This window comes from Pan paniscus, chromosome 1 (genome assembly GCF_029289425.2).
Source record: "Pan paniscus chromosome 1, NHGRI_mPanPan1-v2.0_pri, whole genome shotgun sequence".
Lineage (NCBI taxonomy): Eukaryota > Metazoa > Chordata > Mammalia > Primates > Hominidae > Pan > Pan paniscus.
This window is the reverse complement of record NC_073249.2, coordinates 47,621,069-47,645,428: the sequence shown is the minus strand read 5'-3', so window position 1 is coordinate 47,645,428 and position 24,360 is coordinate 47,621,069. Positions and strand designations below refer to the sequence as shown.

General features: G+C 44.6%; 1 protein-coding gene across 13 annotated transcripts in view; it reads left to right on the top strand.

The window, feature by feature from the left end:
• The window catches only part of NAV1 (neuron navigator 1), a 287,649-nt gene that overhangs the window by 197,886 nt on the left and 65,403 nt on the right, over positions 1–24,360 (top strand). For 2 of the 13 annotated variants that reach the window (XM_055109805.2, XM_034943504.3), the window contains exon 1: positions 2,928–3,145. The exons of 9 other annotated variants lie outside the window; for them this stretch is intronic. In XM_055109805.2, the coding sequence (XP_054965780.1) occupies positions 3,093–3,145 (53 nt within the window). In that variant the 5' untranslated portion in view covers positions 2,928–3,092. Of the gene's footprint in view, positions 1–2,927; positions 3,146–24,360 lie in introns of those variants that run through there. 2 more of the 13 variants (XM_057301711.2, XM_057301710.2) reach the window with 1 other exon arrangement.

The window sequence follows — 24,360 nt, the reverse complement described above, 5'->3', positions numbered from 1 at the left end:
TGCACCCCAGGCTACAGTCATGCTCAGAGTCACCCCTTCATTGCCCGTCCCCCACCCTCCACCCCCACTGTAGTCAAGACAACCGTGCCACCATATCCCTTCCACTCTGCCACACCCTCATGACAGGCAAGGTCAGGGCCCCTTCAAGCGCAGAAGCTCCCCATTGACAGGGGAGGCTGTGTTTTCATATTTTCACAAAAAACTCCCAGACAGCATTTCTCTTCAGTGCTGCTGCCAATTACCCAAAGCGCCCTGACCTGAAAATAGCAGGTGCTAATTTGCATGTTACTTATTTAAGTAGCAACGCTTCTGGGATCCTGCTCCTTCCCCTATAAAAGCCCACCATAACCTCCACGAAGCAGTAAGGTAGACACTACTGTGGGACTTACCCTCCTCATCAAGAAGGAAAGAGGAACTTATAGCAGGAAACTTGCCTTCTGTTGGGTTCTGGCAGCTCCGGAATCAATCCCAAGAAGGAGGTGATTTAGAGACCCTATACCCCAGAATGCTCAGTGGGGACTCAGCTGAGAGCCTCTCCCCTGAGCTGAGCTACTGGCTGAGACTTGTTCTCTTTATGGTTTGCTCCTCCAGTCCCTGTGTGAGGTGAGACACACAGGGAGGAGGGTGGAAGGAAGGGTGGGCAGGCCTCCAGGTATGAGGATGAGGGATGGAGCCACATGGTCTCTGGGGGGCTGCGAGGGAATGTTCAGGAACAGCTCAGCTCCATGCACAAGACCCCTGTCCCTCCAAGTAAACCCCTGTGCCTACCCCTTTCAGGCCTCAGATCTCCCTCCTTCCAGGCCCTCCCTGCTGAGAAAACCACAAAGGAGGAAACCTTATGGAAAGCTTACAGCTAGATCTGGAGAAAAACATCCCCTGCTGATGACATTCCTTTGGCTGAGACAAAGTCATTTTACTCAGGATTCCATGCTGGCTGAGGCTAAAGAGAATCCCTTATGGCACGTCACTGTAAGCTGTTCCCCAGATGACCCAGGCCAGCTCCAGCACAGCTGTGTGGACAGAGCCTCCCTAGAGAACTCATTGTGCTCACTCTGTTTCGGGTGGTGGTGAGGATGGGAGGCTCAGGACATTACCAGAACAGGAGAGCCAGGATAGGGCTTGGCCAGGGACATCATCCTGGAATGAAATGGAAGAATATGTGAGAGAGAACCATCTGCCTTGCTCTGATTCCCCCTCAGAGCTGGTCTGCTTGGGAGCTGGTGCATCTTTTCTAAGTCTTACTACCCAAACCACTTAGAACAGAGTAAAGGGAATAAAAATCTGTCTGCCCCCCATGCTAGGGGGAAGTCTGAGGGATTGGTGCTAGGATCACTGCAGCTCTTTACTCCCCTTTGATCTCAAAGCATATTTGGAAAACTTGGCCACAATATGCAACCTCAGAAACAAAGACCCTTCCTCCAACTTAAACTGTTCCATTCTCCAGAAACAGAGGTCCTTCTGCTGAGGTTTTCTGTCGTCTAAGAACTGTGGTTCATCACTCTAGAGCTGCAGCCCCAGGTCAGTGGCATTGGGCAGCCAGAGTAGTAGGGGCAGATGGGCTGTACAGTTACCCAAAGTGCATTGACCTGTGGGCCAAAAATAGTAGGGGCAGCCTGCATTGCTGGGGGGCTTGGGAAAGGACTGTTCCTAGGACTCAAAGCACCACCCAGACCTCTTTAAAGGCAGTGAGAGTGAGGAGGAGGAGTTCAGGAGTGCAAACCTCTCCCTTAACATCTGTAAAAACTGAGGCCTGGAAAGATAGGCTTAAGAGAACACATGTGACCTGGATCTGTATGTGCGGCTCAGTCACATCAAACTGCCCAAACACTAGAGACTACTGCTCTGTGGTCCCAGGTCATCTTAGTTCAGCACTTTAGGGGGCTTAAAAAAATGCTGCTGTTGTTTTTGTCGCTTAAAGAAACTGCAGGTATAATTTGTCCATCTCTAAAATGTAGGCTTCCCAGTTTGCCCAGTTCGCATTGGCATTGGGACCCAACCATAGACACTTAGCCCCTTCCAGGAGCCAAGAGTGAGAACTGGAGGAAGCAAGGGTGAGGGCAGCAAGCTAATTCCCCCCACAGGGCTCCTTTCTCTGGAACCAGGAGAGTGAAGTTACCAGGAGGACCCTCGGGGGGAGGAACCCAAAGGGAGGACCCTGCTACTGGATCCCACTGTTTTTTTCCTAACCAGTCAGCTGAAAATGCATCCTGGATAAAGACACAGATCCTTGGGTGGCGTGAGCTGTTGTTTCTCTCCCACAATCTTCCCCCAGCAAGCACACCTCACCTAATCTGTGGTCTCCTGAATGCTGGAGAGATGTTAGGCCCCACCCCCTGAGGTTGTTAGGACATCGGAAGGTCGCACCATCCTACTTGGCTCCCAGCTGTGAGCAGAAGGGTCCTGAGCCAACCTGTGGCAATATGTACCCCTATCGGACCTTCGTTTCCCACCACACCCCTCCACGGACCTTGTTTTAGGCAATGCACTGACCCATGCTCCGATTTTTAGAAATTTCTAAAAGCCTGGAAAGGAGCCAGGAGGAGGCCGGGAGGAAGCCCTCTATGGAGAAGGTTCTGCCCAGGCCTCCCCAACTCCTTACCCACCCGTGCCCGAGAGAGAAGTGGCTTGCTGCTCACACCCCCTCCTGCCAGTGCAGCGCGAGTAAGAGCGCCCAAGGGACCACAGCTGGCATCCCAGGGGTTAATTCCGGAGCAGCCCAGGTGGAGGTCGAGCCCCCAGCCCCGTCGGCACCTCCAGGCTTCCGAGGCCACCGGAACGGAGGAGGCTGCGGTGGCTCTTTGTCTACCTGCTCTGGGTGTTAAAGAGCCCGCTCGCAGCCTGCATCACCGGGGCTCGGGACAGAAGTCAGCGGCGGGGAAATGGGGCTCTGTCACTTTAAGTACAGCTGGAGCCGTAAGTACAAGCCCGGGTGGTGGGGAGAAAAGGGAGCGGAGGGCAGGCGAGGGTTAGGTTTCCGACCCTCCGCGTGGCCCACAGCTCATACCTTTTCGGGTGTCCCCGGGTGTCAGGCGAGAGCAGTCCTGGGGGGCGCTGCGTGCCCACCCGGTGAATGGCCGCCTGAGCCGGGGAAGATGCTTCATCTGCCCCTGCCCAGATCCGGAAGAACGGTGAATTTCCCCCGCAGGTAAGCGCCCCCACCCCCCTGGCCTCACCGCCAGACCGCAGAGCTGGGGTCGGGTTTGTGGCACACCCCGCCCCGCCGCAGCCCCCCAGTTCCGCCGCAGCTGCAGTCTCAGGGGCAGTGGGTGTGGGGTCCGCAAGAAGGAGGGTCTTGGCCGCGCTCGCTTTTCCGCCAGAGAGAGGAGTGCCTGCGCCGCCGGAGCCTCCGAGCTCCTGGACGTTTGGCTTACGGGCGTCTGGGGCTGGGAGTGGGTGTGTGGAGGGCTCTAGGGAGTGGAAAGGGAAGGAAAGGAGCTTAGGCGCCCGGGAGACCTGGACGGAGCTGAGACAATAGCGCAACTTGATTGAACTTCGATGGTTGCGGCTGTGGCGCGTGGGGGCCCGGCCTGTGAGGGTCGGGGGTCCTGGGGACCAGGCGGGTGGAAGGAGGAGGGGCTTGCAGCCCCAGGTCGGCCCTGCCAAGGTCACCCTAGTTCCGGAAGCTCCGGGGGTCGTCCTGGGGTGAAAGGAGGTGGTGGGAGGCGGAAGGATGAAACAGGGGAGGGAGGGGACGTTGAATTTGTGACCGTACTGCTGGCCGGATACTTCCGAGAGAGAGTGAAGCCTGGTGCTCTACCCTGGGAAGGGGTGAAAAATCGGAGAGCCGGGTAATTTGGGGAGACGCACAGTGAGGGACTGGTCTTGTAAGGTGACGGCAAGGCACAGAGGCTCCTTCATAAAGGGGAAGTGAGTGTAACCACAGCTGGCCCTGGGACTCTCTGAGCTGACTTGGAAACTGCACTTCCAAGGGAGAATTAGGAAATTCCACCGGCCTGAGACAGGGGGCTGGGGTTTCTGGGTTTTTTTAGGGGGGTGGGCAGGGGAGGCTTCCCACCTCACTATTCTCACCCCATATACACTCTCCTTCCCCTCAGCCTCCCGCAGACCTGGGAAATTGGAGGTTGGGCCCTATGCCTGGTGCTGTGGCCACTCCCACCTCAAATCTCAGGCAGCCCAGACCTGCACCCTGTAACATGCTCCTGCGTCCTCATATTGCTCGAAGGGAGCCCCAAGTACCCTCCAGGGGCTCAATTGCAACTGTGCACACAAAGGTCTAGGGTAAAAGCAAAGAATTGGGCAAGGCCTGAAAAGAGAGGCATCTTCTGCCTCCGTTCCTGCCCCGCAAGACCATGGGCACCAGGAGCCCCTTGGAAGCCAGAGGCCCGCTGACTCCAAACTTTTTTCCCCTACCACAGTATGACAGAATGCAGCCCTGAAGCCCCCCTGGAATGTGACTTGGGTCCTTGGGGTCACTTTGCCAAAATGACTGGTAGGTATGGTGGTGTCATAAAAGGAACCAGTTTATGAGCAGAGAATAAACCCATGTAGGGACCTCTTACTTCAGGTGAGATCCTGGGCTGAGTCCTGGACAGCTCACTGGGCCCTGGAGAAGGTGAAGGGAAGGAACTGTTCATAACCTCCTTTCCTCCCTCCACCTCTGCCACCCCAACTAGAGCCTACTTCAGATCCACATAGGGTGTGCCCAAGGAAAATTATAATTGCCACCCAAACAATATTTGCACTGCTTCTACTCTTAAATTCTTTGCTTCCCCAATGCCTGGAGGGTGTGCAAGTCCTCTAAGTGACCCCAGTGCCCTTTCTCTGAGCCTATCACTCTTTCCTTCCTACTCAACAGCCTTTTCTAGGCTACCTCATTCTTTCTTTTGAATTGATATTCTCCCCGCCTCCTTCCTTTACCCAACTCCATCTCATGGGAACCTGCCCTTATAAAGAGAGCTTAGTGCCCTATCCTGGGGCCATAGCTATTGAATACTCACCTAGCTCCTTACCAGAAACAGACTTCTGGGCAGGTGTGCCAGGGCGGGTACCTGTCTGCCATAGCCCAGGTTGAGGAGCAGGTCATGTTACACCTACCCAGCCTACTAGGGTGGAGCTGGGTTAGGCCTGTGGTTTCCTTTCCATCCAAGCCCAAGACTTTCAGGTCAATTGCTATTGGTAGGCAAGGAGACAGGGGATGTTGTAAAGTGGAGGTCATTCCTCGAATTGCCACACTTCACATATAAAATTTAACTAGCCTGGCTCCAATTCACAGAGGGGGAGCTTAGCCCAAGCCTTTGCTCTGGGGAGGGCTCAAAACTTTCCCTGTAAATGATGTTAGGCTGAGGCCAGCAGGGATCAAAGAGATGCTTACCCTCCAGAATCAGGTTTCCCTTAAACTCCAAAGGAGGCAGCACTGGGAAGATGTGAGGGTATTTGGGTGAATGACTTAATTGGCCCTCAGGTATCTCCATGACCAGCTTTTGATGAGTGAGCTGTGATCAGTCCATGGCCTCTTCATTGTTTCAGAGCAGATGTATTTCTTCTCTGGATGCCTGGGATTCTTCCATCTATCATGGAAGCCTGTGCCCACAAGCACTGTTCTTGCGTATCTCAAACATTATGGTCTCTCCTGGAGACTCCTTCTCTTCCTGTCCCAGCAAACACTGTTCTTCAGTGTCTTCCAAGCGTGAAGTCCAGGCATCTATCCCATTCAGCACTCCTAGACTCCCTCCTGGAAAGAACCCTTAGCTAGAGCCTGAGGATCAGTGGGAACAAGACTCGCTCACTACGGTTGCCTCACTCAACCCACAGAGACTCCCTGGGGCAGAGGGCCTCGGCTTGGCACAAACTCAGCCTCTGTGAGAGGACAGAATGCCTAGGGACAGCCAAGCCAACGAGCTGCTTCTTGTTAGAGGGTTTTATGGGACTAGGCACACACACCACAGGCAAACCACACTTGCTGGATTAACCTCTTCCTGCAAAGCCCCTGCCCTGAGCTTGGGAGGAATGAGGGAGGGACTTAATGAGCAGAAGGCATCTTAATAGGGGGGACAGTCCGTGTCTAACATCTCAGCTAATCACCTTTTCTCATTTTAACATGAGGCTGTAAAACACAACCTGTACTAAGTGCTTTGTAACCATTTTTTCATTTAATCTTCACAACAACCGTATGAGGTATATATTATTATCATCCCATTTCACAAATGAAGAAACTGAGGCACAAGGAGGTTAAGTAAACATACTAAAGACCACAGTAGTGGGATTTGTCCTCATACCTAGGTCTGTCTGACTCTAAAGCAAACCCCTAACTGCTATGCTATAAGGAGACTATTCTTACCAATACCAGTTGAGGCCCCAGGAGTACTAAATGCTGAAGATGCAGAAGTTGAGAGTAATTGGAGGACTCAGCAAAGGTTTAGAGTTGGCCTGCGACTCTAGTTGGAATGAAGTGAAAATTATAATTGCCACCCAACCAGTGGGGAGTGGGAAGATTACTAAACTTGGAGTCAGCTGACCTGATTTAGAACTCACTCCACTACTAATTAGCTTTGTGACCTTACAGAGATTGCATAGCCTCTAGCCTCAGTTTTCCTCTCTATAAAATGGGTATAGCTCCTGACTGATCTACCTTACTGGGATGTAATGACAATGAGAAAATGTGAAGAGCGGAATGCTTTAAACATGTGGGCTTTGATAAGTGGAATTATGACCACGTGAAGTCATTCCCAGAAGCAAGAGTCTCTCCCAAATTCTTTAGATTTTTTTTTTTTTAGCATCTTTTTCTTCCGTCTTACTAGGACTCTAATGAGGATGCCTATGAGTATAATACATGGAACAGTTTCCAGCTTAGAATATATCTTTGATTTTTACTTAAATTCTTCATTGCCCATATTCAGGTTTCTATTCAGTCCAAATTATATGCTAATGAGGATGGCATATTTATACATTCCTGGTTCGGATAGCAATTTACATAAAAATAGACCACTTTTTAAAACTTAAAAGATGATTTTTTTTGTTTTTTTGAGATGGAGTTTCGAGCCCAAGCTGGAGTGCAATGGCATGATCTCAGCTCACCGCAATGTGTGCCTCCCAGATTCAAGCGATTTTCCTGCCTCAGCCTCCCGAGTAGCTGGGATTGCAGGCATGCGCCACCATGCCCAGCTAATTTTGTATTTTTAGTAGAGATGGGGTATCTCTATGTTGGTCAGGCTGGTCTGAACTTCTGACCTCAGGTGATCCACCCGCCTCGGCCTCCCAAAGTGCTGGGATTACAGGCATGAGCCACCACACCCGGTCAAAACATGATTTTTTTAAAAAGCAATTTTGTTCATTTAACCTTTCCTCCCTGACAACTTTGTGCCAGCCACTATGCTGGGTGCTGGAGAAACAGACAAAACCCTAAGGAGCTGATGGCTATGTATTTATTTATTTATTTATTTATTTATTTATTCATTCATTCATTCAACAAACTCTAATGAGCACTTCCCAGATGCCAGGCAAAGTTCTGGGTACTGGCGATAGAATAGTGAGCAGTAAGGCAGACCGTAGTCCCTGCATTTAGGAGCTATGTTTTCTTACAATGAAAACAGATCAATCAATGTTAGCCAATACTTTAAATATATTATTTCAAACCATGAGAAATATGAGAGGGGATAATGCAGGAGGATGCAGTCTGGTTGAGGAGGCAGAAGGCAGCAAGTAACTGTGATACCAAGTCATATGTGCAGTAACTGAAAGCCAGCAAGCAGGGGCCATACTTTGAGTGGTCCTGGAGAGCTTCCTAGAGGAGGCAGCATTTTCTTTAGGGCTTTGAAGAGAAACTAAGAATTTTCCAGAGGGACAAGAGCTTATTTGAGGAAAGAGGGGGAAGTTTTTCCCAATTGAGAGGCTCTGTGTCATCTTCCAACTTCTCTGCCTAGACCCATCATCACTGTGCCTTCATCAGTCACACAGACTTCATATCTAAGACAGAATCCTCTGAGACAAACAACTGAATGAATTTTTCACTGCTATCTGGAGGAATCCTATCTGGAGGTCTTTGATAGTGCCACTGGCTTGTTTCCTCTGGACCTGGGTGTCAGTGTCAGCTCACGTTTAGTTCATGGAATAATAGACTGTCCTTCGGCTGTCCTTGCCCTTGCCATTGAAGCAGAATCAAATAATTCTACACTTGTGGAGCATGTGTAGGATGTGAGAATTCATCCTCAGCCTAACTTTCTTGGGATGCTTCAGGAATTTCCTAGAAATGCTCAATTCTTGGACGTTTACATCTTAGGAAACCTTTATCCCATAAAGGCTCTGACTCATGATTGGGTAAGAAATATTGAAAAAGAAAGAATATCAAATATCCCTCCCACACACATGCATATGTACACACATACAAAACAGTCTGGCCACTGGTCCTTAAGTATTGAGCATAATCAAGGAATGCTTGATGTAACCCATGGACTTACAAAGGATATATAGCAAGTATGAATTTCCTCATGAACCAGTTTTCCTACTTAGTGTATTGTTGCAGGTGCCATTCGAATAATGGATGAGTTATTAAAAAGAGGGGAGAAGAGGAAAGTTGTGTACCCACCTCTGATTTCCTGGGTACTGAGCTGGGTGCTTTACAGGTGTTTTCTTTGTTATCTTATTTACTCTGCCAGTTACCCTGAAAGACTGATGGTGACATGACCATTTTTCTGATGTGCGCATATGTTCAGGGAGGGAAAGTGCCTGTCCTAAGTTAGTCAATAAGTAGTGGAGCAGAAATTCAAACCCAGCTCTGGCTGGCTATACAGCCACTCCTCCCTAGACTAAATGTAAATCTAAAGAGCTGGGTACTTTCTACAAGCTTGAAAATCAAGTTCCCATTTGGAATGGTCATTTCCTATAAAGAAGAGCTGCTAATGAGGTTCCCCAGCCTCCAGGGAAGTTAATTTTATTGTATTTATTTATTTATTTATTTTGAGAGGGTCTGGCTTTGTCACTCATGTTAGAGTTCAGTGGCGCGATCTCCGCTCATTGCCACCTCTGCCTCCCAGCCTCAAGCAATCCTCCCACCTCAGCCTCCAAGTAGCTGGGACTGCAGGTGCATGCCACCATGCTCAGCTAATTTTTTTTTTGTAGAGGCCGGGTTTCGCCGTGTTGTCCAGGCTGTTCTCTAACTCCTGGGCTCAAGCAATCCACCCACCTCAGCCTCCCAAACTGCTGGGTCTACAGGTGTGAGCCACCATGCCTAGTCTTGCTTTTAGACATATCTATATATATTTTCCCCATATTTACTCATCATATGGTGATAGTTTTGTCCAATTATAAGTTTCTAGGGGCCAGGGGATTTTATCCAAGTGCTGCATATGGGGAACTTAGTAATGATCTTTTGATGATGACAAAAAATAGCTGATAGGATACCATTGTAAGAGCTGATATAGCAGTACAGCTTTGGACATACCATATTTATGCTGTGTCATGTCACACACAGAGCCCTTCAGATTAGGTTAAATCATGTCACCTGAAACATAACAGGTACATAAAATGGAAGCAAATCCACCAGCAAGTATTTATTCATTGCCTACTATGTGCCAAGAAATTCTGTTAATCACTAAAAACATAACAAAAGACAACCTATTCCCATTCCACACTATGATTAACTTGTAATAGAACCGGATATTTAACAGTTATTGGGGAATAACAGTAGCTGGAAATAGGAAGCAAGCAAGTCAGAAATGTAAGGGAAGATTTATGCCCAGGTCAAGGAGCAGCACGTTAGGAGCGCAGTGAGTGTGGGAAACTCATGGAAGTTCAAATGTAGACTGCATCGAAATTTGGAGAGAATGACCAGGTGCAGTGTCTCGTGCCTGTAATCCCAGCACTTTGGGAGGCTGAGGCAGGTGGATCGCTTGAGCCTAGGAGTTTAAGACCAGCCTGGGAAACATGGGGAAACCTCCATCTCTACAAAAAAATACAAAAAATTAGCCGAGCCTGGTGGCACATGCCTGTAGTTCCAGCTACTCGGGAGGCTGAGATGGGAGGGTCGCTTGAGCCCAGGAGGTCGAGGCTGCAGTGAGCTCCAGTCATGCCAATGCACTCCAGCCTGCGTGAACCTGTCTCAAAAAAAAAAAATGAAGAAATTTGGAGACACTATTCAGGTAGAAGGGAGACTTTCAGGTATGAAGGAGGAAGGAGAAGAACCCTGGGCCTAAGATAAATCTTGAAGAGAATTGATGGGGCAGTGGATCAATAGGTAATGTATAAAGAAATCGGAACATATGGCCCATCCCACTCTGTCATCTTCACCGTCCTCCTGGGCCCCCATTCTCGTGGCTGTGCAGGCAGTTGCCCCAGTGCATGCACACACGGTCCTGCCTGTGTGCATGTGTGCATGTGTGAAAGTGTTATTTTTCAGGCTTGGAACATTTTCCCATGGATTATTTTAAATTCTTCTATAAGACTATACTAGACTATCAAGTTTTGATTTTGGTGATCTGCCAACTGTACGATTTTAAAAATAGGTTTTTAACAGCTTTAAAACAGAAGTAGTATTTCTGCCAGCGGGTGGAATTGTGGCTCAAAGGCCCTGAAGGAGAACACATACTTGGGATTTATTCCTGGGTGCCATGGGTTTCTGGAATTTTGCCCCTAGACACAGTGGCGAAGACAGCAGAGGGTGTTCCACGGTACACATCCTAGACCCTGCTCCTATTTATTCCCTCTGATACGTGGTTGAAAAGCAGTGCTTGAGTGGTTAATCAGATCCCTGGAAATGGATGCCTCACTCTTGTCTGGAAAAAGTTCCCTAATGAAATCTCTTGTTTACATTATGCTACACATTCATGTTCTGGAAGTTTTTGCCACTTCTTCCCATTTCCTATATTATATATGTATTTGGTGCCCATAATTGGTACTGTTTTTCCCCCATTTAAGCTTCTCTCTTCATAAATTCTAGATAAACATCCTTGTAGTTTCCAGGCCCTGGGTTGCCAACTCAGATTCCCATGCCTGCTGTCACTGAGTGCTTATCTTGGGATCCTTCTTCCAGAACCCAGAGCTCCTTACGTCAACCCCACCGGAATGGGTCCCCAGTATATGGGATTCATGCCGAACAACTTTGCAGACACCTTCTAGGCTAGTGTTGAGCTGACCCTGGGGAAGATTGTAGTTGCCTTTCCCTGGAAAGGCGGCTCTCTGAGTGAGAAAACTTCATAAAGACTACTCTTCTCAGTGCTCATAATGTGTTTTGGAATTATTACCTTTGCAGTATATGAGCAGTATGTTAATTTATTAATTTTCCTTGTCCCATTATTAAAAGGGTCCTCCTCTCTGACTCTTATGAATTAAGTGTGAAGGAGGAGGTATATGTAATAACACCAGCTTTTTCACGTGGTTTATAGCAATTGCTTTCATCTTTTATGGGTGCATCTCATGTTTGCCATGATATTTCAAGTTGTTTCTTTTCTGGGGTTCTCATATGGAAATCCCTGGCAAAGCTGTGCTTCTCCAGCATTAGCATGTGTGCAGTGTTTAGAAAGGGAGATGGAATCTGGGCTGCTGCACTTCAGTTACCTCAGCAGGGAACATACCAGCCTCCACCAAGCTCTACCCCTGGCCTCAGAAGCTCAGGGGGCAGAAGTGGCCAGTCACGTCCTCTGTCTGAGAAACTAGCCGTGAGTCTCTTGCAGGAGGGAGGAAATCATTGCTTACTCATGCGCAACCTGATTTAGGAGCATTCCTGCTATCTGAGAAACTAATTCTGGGAATTTGCACAGAGCTATTCATTGTAAAAGCAGCTTTGATCCCCAGAGAGTCCACAAGACCTTGGAAAAAAATTTACTCTGCCAGGGAGACAGTGGAGCCTATAGGAGCCCCCTAAAGAAGTTGGGACCCTTGGGTTTGGTGTCTGGTTTTGACACAGTAGTCTGCTCAGGTAAGGCTCTTAGCTACCCCATGTCCCTTTTATAAAGTTGAACTAAGACTCTCTGGCCCACCGTGGTGGTTCACACCTGTAATCCTAGCACTTTGGGAGGCCGAGGCAGGCAGATCACTTGAGGTCAGGAGTTCGAGACCAGCCTGGCCAACATGACGAAACCCAATCTCTACTAAAAATACAAAAATTAGCCAGGCATGGTGGCAGGTGACTACAATCCCAGCTACTCGGGAGGCTAAGGCAGGAGAATTGCTTGAAACCAGGAGGTGGAGGTTGCAGTGAGCTGAAATCATGCCACTGCACTCCAGCCTGGGCAACAGAGTGAAACTCCGTTTCAAAAAAAGAAAAAGGCTCTCTCTAACTGAGAACAATTCTACCCGCGAAATAATGTCTTAAAGTTAAATAACGCAGGCCATGTGATTTCAGCCCAATGATTCAGCAATAACAATTATTAGCCTCACTTCCTCATCCCCACTTAGCAAAAAAATTCAGAGGTGAAGCAAAGAGAAATATACTGAAAAGCAGCAAAAGTCAGAAGGGGAGCTGTGATGATGTCTTCAGCCTTGTGAATTTCACTTTTGTCTTTCCAAAATGGTTCTGGGCATCAGATAGAGCACAGCCCTTGCACCAACTTGCTCACTATTCCCTCTGACTGTGTGCCTTCTGCACACGGAGCACAGGTTGCCAACAGGCTGCTCTCAAATGTGCCTGCATCCTTCTGCTCCACCAATCAAGTTGAATGCTTTCCTAGAATTGCATTTGCTCCCAAACCTGTTTATGCCAGTTGAACTTGGATAATATAATTATTATATAAATTGATGAAATATGAGCATAAAGAGAAAGTTGTTTCCATAAAGACTATATTGGAAGTTTCAAAAGGGAAATTGCTAGGCTGGGCAACATGGCAAGACCCAGTCTCTCCAGAAAAGAAAAAGCAAAATTAGCCAGGCATGGTGACACATACCTGTGGTCCCGGCTACTCAGGAGGCTGAGGTTGGAGGATCACTTGAGCCTAGGACGTCGAGGCTGCTGCATTGAGCCATGTTCACGCCACTGCACTCCAGCTGAGCAACAGAGCAATTCTGTCTCCAAAATGAAAAGAAAAAAGAAAAGAAAGAAAAGGCATGTTGCTGAGTTATATGTAGGACTTGAAAGGTTAGAGGAGATTATAAAACTCTAGAGGATTTTGCTTTCAGATTGCTTTATGTTGTTAAAATTTTGCTCCACCTTAAAGAAACTGACATTAGACTTGATAATGCACTGTAGGTATGGGTGTGAAGACTCAAGTTGGAAAAGCAGAAGTGTATCAGGAAAAATTCTATTGGTCCTAGTACTTTGAATGACACTGAGGTTCACTGGCAACTTTCTGTGTAATTTTTTATAACAAAGACCTACTGCTGCAAGGATTTTACATGTAATGAGTGCCTAAGGAAGGTATGAAAAACCCTTCCCTGGAAGTCTCCCAAAGCAGAAAAACACCCATTTGCGTGGACGACTTGGTGCATCAGTGATAGGGGAGAAATGACTGAGGTAAACTGTTCATGGTATGAGAGTTGACCAAGTCAGGGTGGGGAGGGGAGGAAGAGGGGCAGGTGGACTTGGTGCCTCTGCCTCCCTTTCAAACAGAGCAGCCCTGTGTTTACCTGTTTCATACATCGAGGACTTCTGGTTAAAATGTTAGTAAAAACGATTGCTCTTCTTAAAAAAGGGCTTGCAAGCCACCAGATTAGGTCTTTTCTATGTCTTTCTTTCTCCAAATCTAAAGGAGATCTAAATAAGCTCTCCCCAAGTCAGACAGAGGACATATTTTTAGTGCCCAAGTCATAGCTTGTATTTACTCATTTTCAACTCTTTGGAGTAATAATTGATGAAATTTATACTTACTCACACCTACCACTTGGTTGATGCCCAGAGGGGCTGTCACCTCCCAATCTCAGAAAGGCAGGCAGGAATTTTTGGCCTGCCTGCCTTTCTGAGATTGGAGGAGGGCTGGAGGGTGGGGTGAAGTTGTGAGGACCCCTTTTCTAAATTGAGAAGTGGTCTGGATCTACCCTGTATCAGAACAGGATGGAAGAAAGAGCAGGATGTTTTTATTTCTGTCTATTGCCTGAAGGCATCTCCTCTAGAAACAAAACCAGTTTGATTTTGATTAACTTTCTCTTCTTTTAATTTCAGTCTTCCTTCTCTTGACTTCTTTAAGGATTATGCCAAAAGTCCTAGACTGATCATAAAGCCTCAGAACAGGAATTTCACTCATAGTTGCCCAAGAAAATCATGTTAATACCAAAAGTAATTTCCTAGCCAGTCATTTCCTGTGTTCTCAAAATGGTTATTTTTCTCTAAGATATGTATCTTTAGATAACAAAAACTGTTCTGCCTGTCAACCTGGAGGAGGTGATGTGGCAAGAGGCATCTTGAGGAAAGCATGTGTAAAAGAACATGTCAGAGAAGCCAGGAAAAGGATTGATGTCCTGCTAAGTATATGTTTGATATCCAGCCCGGGTTGGAGCACATTTTTAGCACTGAAGAGATAAAGCACCTAAAAATCTAATGCTGACTTTGTCACTGATTTGTTCCATGGCTGAGGGCAAATCTTCCAGCCTTAGTCTCCCCCCTTTGAAGAAAAATGAAGTTCACTGGCGGTTGAGAGGCACATAATGGGTATGAGACAGTTTAGAGAGAATGGAATTTTGTCTGAATGGAAAGTGCATCAGTAAGGATTTGCTACAGAAATATGGCAATCCAATCTCATGGGGTGTTGAAAGCAATAACCGGTTACGAAAATTGTCAGGTATTAATATTTGCAAAGCACTATAGATACTTCAATACCTGATTCTGTAAAAACTGAGTAGAACATCTGCCTTTCAAAAATGTTTGGTAAAGCTGGCATTTACAGGTTAAGGTTTGAGAAGTTTAAATCCTTTCATTTCCCTGTTATTCTTTCCTCCATTCATTCTTCATCTGTAAGTGGGCAGGATGTCATGCCTGGGGCATGTCGTGAGTGGCTTTTTACCTTGCCTGAACACCTGTGTATGGTTTGTTTCTCTGGAATAAGATCTTTACTTCATCCACTTATTGTTTAAGAATTAAGATTCCTTTTTCTTTTCGTTCTTTTTTTGTTCAAAGCTTTGTAATAGGTAAGAGATGTGCTTACTTTCACATGCATGGAAAACTCACCCATAAAAACGAAGGTCTTTCACAATGCATTAGCTGGGTTTTCTCTCCAGTGCTGACCTTTGACCTCCATGCACAATGTGGTATTCAGCTGTCCTGTTCTCTGAAGTGAAAACCTTCAGAGCCCTCAACAAAGATATTTCACCAAGAGTAAGCAGTCCATGAACTAAATGACTTAAGATAAGAAGGCAGTTAATTCTGAAATAAAGATGAAGGCAAGAGGTCTATAAAAATTACAAAGCCCTCCAAGGCCGGATCACTGATCCCCCCCATGGTGAGGGTGACAACTCAACCTTCCTTAAGACCCGAATTAAAGAGACAAGTGCACTTTCTATTCCATGGAATTTCTAAATGGATTTCTTTGGACAAACCTGCCCAGTGTTCCTTGGTTGTATTAATAAAAAGAGTAGAGAATCTTAGTGGGGGAGGAAGCTATTCAGAATGTATGAATTAAGAGGGCCTCTTGGGAGCACTTCTTTTGAAATCCTTAACAAGCACTCTTATTCTAAGGATCTCAAGCCCATTTATGGGCTGCTTGGCAAGAAAGAAAACTTCACAAATAACACATGGTCCCAGTCATCACCTTAGACAAAGTGCTAAGAAGGTAACGGATTACAGCTTTGCCTTTTTTTTTTTTTAATTGCTCTGTAGAAATGTAAAGAAAGACTTAGGCTTAGGAACAAGCTTTGGGTGTTTAATTGTCAGGTTTGTTGAGGAGAAGGAGACAGAGAGGCGAGGTAGGGAAAAGTCATAATTTGGTTTACACGAAAAAAATCATTTCTAAGGACTGTGTTCAGAATATTTGTCTGCCAATTGTGCAAAGACATCCAGATTTCCATGGTGTGAGGAAACTGTTCTTTACTGCATCTACCTCACAGTGGTAACTTGCAAATTTTTCCCCCATGAAGCTTTATTTTTGGTGACCACTGTAATTTACATGTTGGGACCTATTATTAACTGCTAGTTTTGCACTGTTATTGGAAATCTTTACATTAGGAAAGAATGTAGGGGTTGTTTTGGGGGGAACGAGGGGCTCAAATTAAAGGTTACCTTGTATAGTATCTCAGCTCTGTCTGGGATCCGAGAATGAATTAGAAACTCACATCCCCTAAGCAAAGAAAGCTTTGGAAGGAAGCTTCCCAAAGGAAACTTCTCTAAGGAAGAGCATTCACATATCTTAGAAGTGGCTTTTCAGAGAAAAAACTATCACGTAAATGCTTTTAAAATGGTCTATTTTGGAGCCACTGTGGCATACATACTGCAGTTTATCCTAGGAGACAGGATTGATGAGCCCCTGTAAGAACTGCATTGCATATTTCATAAATGTAAAAAGCAGAGGCAATTGTGCTATATTAAATTTCAGCCCATAATTGGGTAACTAGAGAAGCCCCCATTTAATTAAATTCCGCTATCCACTGTATGATAGGAAAATTTGGTGACCTTATGTTTGACTACTGTCTGAGATTGAAGAGTGGTTAAAGTTGGTATAAGAATGTATAGTGTATCTTTCAAATGTCCTTATTAGAGAAACGGATTGGGGGTAATATTTTACCTTAATAGTGCTTCTCCAGTGACTCCTTCAAAATGACAGTGCTCAACTCAAACACCGTGTGTTTTCATTGGCTAGGATAAATGTTTTCCACAGAAATGACAAGGCTTCAGGCTCTCAAGAAGCTCTCATCATGAGAGGTCAAACGATTTTACACACAAACAATTCCACAGCACATTCTGCATCCTCCTTGCAATTTTTAAGCTGTGCTAGGCAAACTCCACATAGGAGCACATTCCAGAAACACACTGGGGGTTACATAAAGGGCTAGCTTCTGTTTGGTGGGTAAATGTGCATATGATTATTGTTGTTACACAAAAGAAGGGACCAATAAAGTCCTGATGTGACTTTCCCAACTACAGAAACCCAAGAAAATTCTTTGCCAGAAGTAGATACATTGTCATTCTGATGGCAGATGACTACCCAAAGAAGGGGAAAGTGAAGGAAAGCTGGAATCTGGGAACTTGCAATGGGATAAAGTTGCTTTGAAGAAAGCACTTAGCAAGTGTTTTTTTTCCATATTGCCTTCTTTCCTGCCACAGACCCTAAGATTCTCTAATCATCTCTGTTACGGGGAAAATATTTTAATATAACCCCTTGATTCATTCAACAAGTATTTATTGAGAATCTACTCTGTGCCAGACCCTTCCACCCAACCTCTCATACCCTATACAGGAAGATACTCTGCCATCATGTTTGCCAATGGGACAGGACTCCCAAGGGAATAGGTAGAAGAGGAACACCAGTAAGTCAAGAGCCACATATAATGAAAGACCAAAGTGTAAAAGGTGGGCAGAGGAGGAAGAAGGAATCTGGATAAGCAGGAACAGAAAGAGAATGCTGTCACCGAGGCTAACAGAGGGAAGAATTTCAAGGAGTGACTGACAGTGTTAAATGCAACGCAGAAGTCAGAAAGGATGAAAAAGTCCTAGTTGAATTAGCAATGTAGAGATCTTTGGTAACCCTTGCCAAAGAGATTTCAGTGAAGCAGTGGAAATGAAAGCCAAGTTCCAATGAGTGGGGGAGTAAATGTGAGGTAAGGTGGAGAGGCGATGAGTGTAGTAGTTGAAAGGAGAGACAGCTGGTAGCCTACAAATGCAGGCGAAAAGTTCTCTCCATGTGGCTCATGAGTGATGAGGCAGCAGGATCAAACTAGACATAACTATCTCCTGCTCTATCTACTTTTACCTTTTTAATCCTATGATCTATGCTAGAAAATTTTTTATTTTATGTTATTTGTACCACAGGATTTGATTTTATTTTGTCCTGTTATATTAACTAAACCAGTTTTTAAAAATAGGGAAATAATGCGTTTCATTCAATATGTACAATGGACCCTCCCAATAAATTAGCAATAAATTTACATAATTTGTCTCAAACAATGGAATTATGCTACAATGTTAAAGAATATGTCATATCAGGTATAATGTTTAAAAATGTCAGTCAGGAACAGAGGAATGACTTTAGATAATTTGAGATACAACTTTAGAGAAATTAGTGCCTTTAGACATCAGTAATAAGAATTCAGAGTAAAGACAACATGTTACTTAATACCTTGCCTTAAATATGCCCCAGTTGACATTTTGTACACATTTCAACATTTTTCAGCAACACTAGAAAGAATCAACAAATACTGTCTTATCTCTAAAATAACAATTAAATATTTTGCATAAAAACATTTAAAAAGATATTATCTTATTTCCCCTGCCTGGGCAACAAATTGAGGCCCCCCTCTCTACAAAAAATTTAAAAATTAGCCAGGCATGGTGGCACAGGCCTGTGGTCCCAGTTACTTGCCTGAGGCAAGAGGAGGTCAAGGCTGCAGTGAGCCATGATTACACCACTGCACTTCAGCCTGGGCAACAGAGTGAGACTCTTGTCTCAAAAAAAAGAAGAAAGAGAAGAAGAGGAGGAGGAGGAAGAGGAAGAAGATATACTTATTTTAGCTTAACTTAGTTTTTATTGTTATTTGAAAGGGCAGTAATGATTGGCTATCAACACTGCTACAGGATAGGAACTAAACTGGTTTCCATGACCAGATATAGGCTAGGAAAACTTGCATTCTTAGTTCAATTTTAGTTAGAGGCTGCAAGACAAGAATCATAGTAGTGTGGTTTGTGCGATTTGGCAATTAATGCACTTACACATTAGTTGCTTTATGTCTGGAAAGACCTGAAAGGTGAAAGTCATTAAAATAAACCTCCTCCTTATGCCTGGCGTGGAGAAGAGGCTCCTAGAAGAAACACAGCTTTAAAAAAAGTTGTGGGCTGGGCACGGTGGCTCACACCTGTAATCCCAGCACTTTGGGAGGCTAAGGTGGGTGGATCCCAAGGTCAGGAGATCGAGACCATCCTGGCCAACATGGTGAAACCCCGTCTCTACTAAAAATACAAAAAAATTAGCTGGGCGTGGTGGTGCATGCCTGTAATCCCAGCTACTCAGGAGACTGAGGCAGGAGAATTGCTTGAACCAGGGAGTCAGAGGTTGCAGTGAGCTGAGGTTGCGCCATTGCACTCCAGCCTGGTGACTGAGTGAAACTCTGTCTCAAAAAAAAAAAAAAAAAAAGTGGTGTAGGGTGGGCAGAATAGATCCAGCATGAAAAAGTTGCCACTTAACAGTTTAATTACTACTAAGGAGCAGTGTTCCAAGTAACAGACTGAAAATTAGGGAAAAAAATAAACAAATATGAGCATAATGCAGAGCCTATATAAAAATATTTAAATCTTCAGTTCTCATGTGTTTTTCTAGATTTTCTGTAGTCTGTAGCGCTATAATCATATTTTCAGACATTTAAAAAGCTTAGTTCCCTGAATGCTTCATACTTCCTTGCTAATTCTGGAGCAAAACCATTTTACCAACTCTTCATATTGTTTTATATCTCCCTACAAAATATCAACACAGGGCACAAGAAGTGTCTCAGGGTCCTCTACATTTCGTAACTAAACATTTGGTCTCTCTGGCCAAATAGACTGATGATGTCCTGGGTTGTTGCCAAGTAGGGAAGACTCTGCAGTCTCCTTCATAATGCCTTAAAATCCCTACTTCCTTGCTGCCTAGCTTTTTAGTCAATATTTTGCCTTCATGTGACTCAATATGTAGAAATTCTCTGCATTTCACCCTGAAGAAAAATTCCTTCTCCAGACCAATAGGTTTTCTTCTCCAACACATCCCACATTTTTTATAGTTCCTTCTCCAGGTGTCTGGAAAAGGGCAAAGAACTAATGAGCAATTCTTTTCTTTCTTTCTTTCTTTCTTTCTTTCTTTCTCTTTCTTTCTTTCTTTCTTTCTCCCCACTACTTTGGCTTTCTTTGTGATTGATCAGAAAATGATTCACTCTTAGCCCCAAAAGTTTCCTTCTGTGGTCACAATAATAGTGGCAGGTCTGGCATAGGAGTATGTTAAAGTAGGCTGTCCACAAGAGCCCTACTGTTATACGGACCTATGCGGCACTTATGGTTCTAGCCATCCCACAGTGTCATAATGTTCAGACAAAGAAGCAATCCCCATTAACTCTCTGTTCAACAATCCCCATTAACTCTGCAGCTTGACTTTCATGTGGTACATGCCATTGAACATCTGAAAAAGCAGTCTCTCCTCAAGATCTCTGAAGGCAAGAAGTTTTTAGAGGCTTCTTTCAGTTTCTTTCTTTTTTCTTTTTCTTTTTTCTTTCAACTGTCTTGCTCTGTTGCCCAGGTTAGAGTGGAGTGCAGTGGCACAATCCATAAATCATAGCTCACTGTGACCTCTTAACTTCTGGGCTCAAGCTGTCTTCCTTCCTCACTTCCTGAACAGCTGGGACTATAGGTGCTCGCCACCACGCCCGGCTAATTTTTTAGTAGTGATGAGGTCTCACTAAGGCTGGTCTTGAACTCCTGGCCTCGAGCGATTCTTCTGCTTTTGCTGGAATTACAGGCATGAGCTGCTGCATTCTGCCTTCTTTCAGTTTCTATATTTGATATTCTGTCTTGATATAGATTGCACACTATTATAGTTCATACCATACTCTACATCTCCAGTGCTGTCATCAAATGACATTCCCCCAAATCAGCTGACCAGGGGCATCTGCCATTAACCTGGGAAACTATTCTGAGTTCATTTTCATCCAGCGAGGCACAAGAGGGTTGACCCCAAAGCCTAAGCTGTGGGGCATCAGAGCACTGACGTCTTTGACTCGGAAGACTTACCCAAGTCTGAAAAGAAAGACAGGGCTGTCCAAAGCAAAAGCATCACTGTTGCTACCTGGCCAGCCTAGTTGCGGTGGAATGAGACATCATGAGGATGATGCAGCTGGTTCCCAGGTGGTTGTGGAAAGCTGTTGGCTGCACTCACGCATAGGACCCCTCTTGGCCCATCCAACGCCCCCAAGAGCCACAGGGCCTCCTGCCCCCATCCATATGTCTCAGTATGGTGGCCCCACTTGTGGGGACTCATCCGGCACTTTTTTTCTTGTCCTCACCATGAGGGATTGATGTTTGGATTCTTGCCCACGAGTTGTATAGACTTCCTTTACAAAGTAAGGTCTTTGGGGCCAGATAGGGTCCTTGATAAGTTTTCCTAAAGAGGAAAGATGCTAGAATGGGCAGTCCAAAAAGAGTGCCTGTCCCACCATATGTGAAGTCAGTTAAATTATCAGTAGCTGCTCTTCAACTGACACCCTGACATCGATTTCTTTTCTTCCCATTCTACTGCAGGCATATGATGTTGACATTTTATTTGGTGGTGATCATATTTAAGGAAGTACACTGATTTGCCTTTGGAAACTGTAGGAACCAACCTGAGCAAATATGTAAGCTTTCTGTCAAGCTACATAGCCTATCCTACATTATTCTTTTTGCTAAAGCCCTTCAGATACTTGGAGCATGTCACTCTTTCAAGCAAATTGTGTTTTGGTTTGCAGGCTTTTTGAGGTCTAGGAACTAACCTCATTTCTTTTTCACAATTCTAAATCCCAAACGTCAGAAACTACTGAGGCGCAAGGTAGAAGTGACGGAGCAGACACAAATTAAATTTGACCTGGAGACTACCTTTTTGTGCAAAGAGTCCCTAGAGATGCATAAGTGATCTTCACCCTCCAGTGGAACACCGTTTGGAAAGCTGCCAAATAATGCACTGCAGAAGTAATCCCATATGGTCCCCAAGTGATCTGAGTAAATGCCTAATTTAGTTTTGCTATTCTGTGACCACCCCTAACTTCATTTATCTCTCTCGTGACGGAAGTATTTGTAGTATATGTAGTGGTTAAAAACAGTCTTTAGAGTCAGACAGATCTTGATATTACAATGGCTTTGTTTTCTTCTTACTAGCTGTGGGCCCTTGGGCATGTAACTTTATCTGTTTTGTTTCAGTTCTTGTTGTAAGTAAAATGGAAGCCATATCTAACTTGGAATTAATATGAAGCTTTAAATGAGGTTATACATGTATGTTAAGTGCCCAGCAAAGTGCTTGGCATACATATTTAGGTGCTGAACATATGGTAACTATTGTTGTAATAACAATATCTAGTGATGTTCCCCCCCCAAAAAAAGATTAGATTATTTGCATTGATTAGCCTACATCTGGCAGCTCCACTAGAAGTATAATGTAAAATGCATGCCCTTTTGTGTCATTATAAAAGGCGGCACATTAAAGATGCCTTTTAATAGCAAGTATTTAAGAAACACTGGGTTTCCACAGTGCATTAGTTAGTGAAGAAGTGGAGAAACTGCTTTGGTTTGATGCAAGCTTAGAGGCAGATAACAAGCAAACAAGTGAGCTAGATATTGCATCAACTTCACAGACTGAAGGAGGGCCATCACCCAGGCTTCAGCATATCTAATGTCAAAAAGTATGATGCAGAGGTCGTGAGTGTTCATTAATATCGTTTGGTTGCCTTCTCAGGTTCCTAAATTATTTAAGGTGGTTTTCCAGAGAGCCATGAATCTTTTCAGTAAAACTGCAGATTTTCCTTTGATTTCATGCAGGACACTGCTGCATGCTTGTCCAGCAATGCAGAGGTTATGCTGGTTATGCTTGACTGGATGGGTATAAGTAATAGCTAATGTTGAGTTGGATCCCAGCCTGCCTGATGATTAAGTGAACAGCATCTTTCCATAGAGCAGTCTCAGACTTTTACATGGATTGCTTTGCTACAATGGAAATCTTGACAGTTGAATTCACACAGATTAAAAACTGTTCAGTAATGAAGTGTGTCCTTAAATTCTCCTACCTCCTCATGACCCCTTCTTTTGAAATAATGATATGAGGGTGCTAGTTGAGGGATTGAATAAACTCCCCCAGTAACAAATTGGTAGGTTTCCCTTGCAATACACTGAAGCTCCTTCAAGTCCTGAGGTTATTGTTCTTTGTGGACAAGTAAAAAGAGAAAACTTATCATCTGGTACTCCTGCCCCTGTGGCTGCTTCCACCTATATCATTGCTATTTTTAGTTTTGAACTTAAACGAGGATGGGGCATCAAAAAGAGTTACAAAAGTTACTGGAATTAGGAAATCTAGCCAAGCCACTGAGATCAAAACTTCAAAATAATCCTACTAGGGATTGCTGAAGCTATATCAAAAGTTTATATAACCTGGTGGCTGGGCATGGTGGTTCACGCCTGTAATCCCAGCACTTTGTGAGGCCCAGGCAGGTGGATTGCTTAAGGCCAAGGGGTTCGAGACTAGCCTTGGCAACACAGTGAAACCCCGTCTCTACCAAAAATACAAAAATTAACCAGTCTCATAACCCGGTCTCAAAATAAATAAATAAATAGATTAAACTTTTTTAAAAAAGAATATTATGTTTTAAAAGTTTATATAACCTGGAAAACAGCCTCATCTTTTACCTTATTGATGACTCTCCACAACCAGCCTGAAGTATTTCTTTTTCTCTGCATTTAGTGTAGGGACAAGAGTTCTTTTTGTGTGGTGACCCTGCTTAGATTTGTATTAGAGTAACATTCTTCATCCAGAGTTGTTCACTGAATTTCTCCCTGGGGACCTCAATAGGGTGTGAATTCCTGAGAGAAATGTTTGCATTCTGTGGTGAGTTGGTTTCTCAGTATTATTTTTGAAAAGGAAAATAAATCAAGTAGCTTAACTTGCAACAAATACTTCAATAACAGAGTGGTTATGGTGAATCTGTGGATTTGGATGGGAGTCTCTTTATGTGCATTACAAAGGGTCATTGTGTCACATACCTTGCCTGTATCCTGAATAGATCCTCCCACACACTCAAGCCTCTGGACCTAGAGAGGCACTTCTCTCTAACTAACATGGTACCATGTAGTTCAGTATAGTAGTGTGCAAGCAGACAGACTTGAGGAATCAGCATCCAATATTCTTCTCTTTAGGTTTTAATATTTGGAATTTGTGTTTGTTTCTGTTTTGCTGGCAGCTTTCCTTTCTGATGTTCCCTTTTGTTTGTTTTTAGTAGATTGAATGTGGACAGCATTAGGGTAGTTACAGCAGAAAAGCTTGCTTTTGCCCTCTATCTTGACTCAGGATTTAAAGATTTTTTTGACTGAATAAGGAGACCGTGAACGAAAAAAGATGACCTCCTCAGCTTTTGTAGAAATACTAAAGACATTGGAAAGTGGACTTCTTATTTAATAAAGAAAAAAAGAAGGTGATAATGGAAGGCCAGGGATTCTGGAGTGAGAAAACTGAATATGATACAAAGAAGTCAAAAAGCGGGGAGTAATGTGTTCAGAGGGAACGCCTGGCAATTCATTTGGTTTGTGGTGGGAAGCTTCATTCCGCGAAGAGAGAGTAGCTCAGTGGCTGGAGGTGT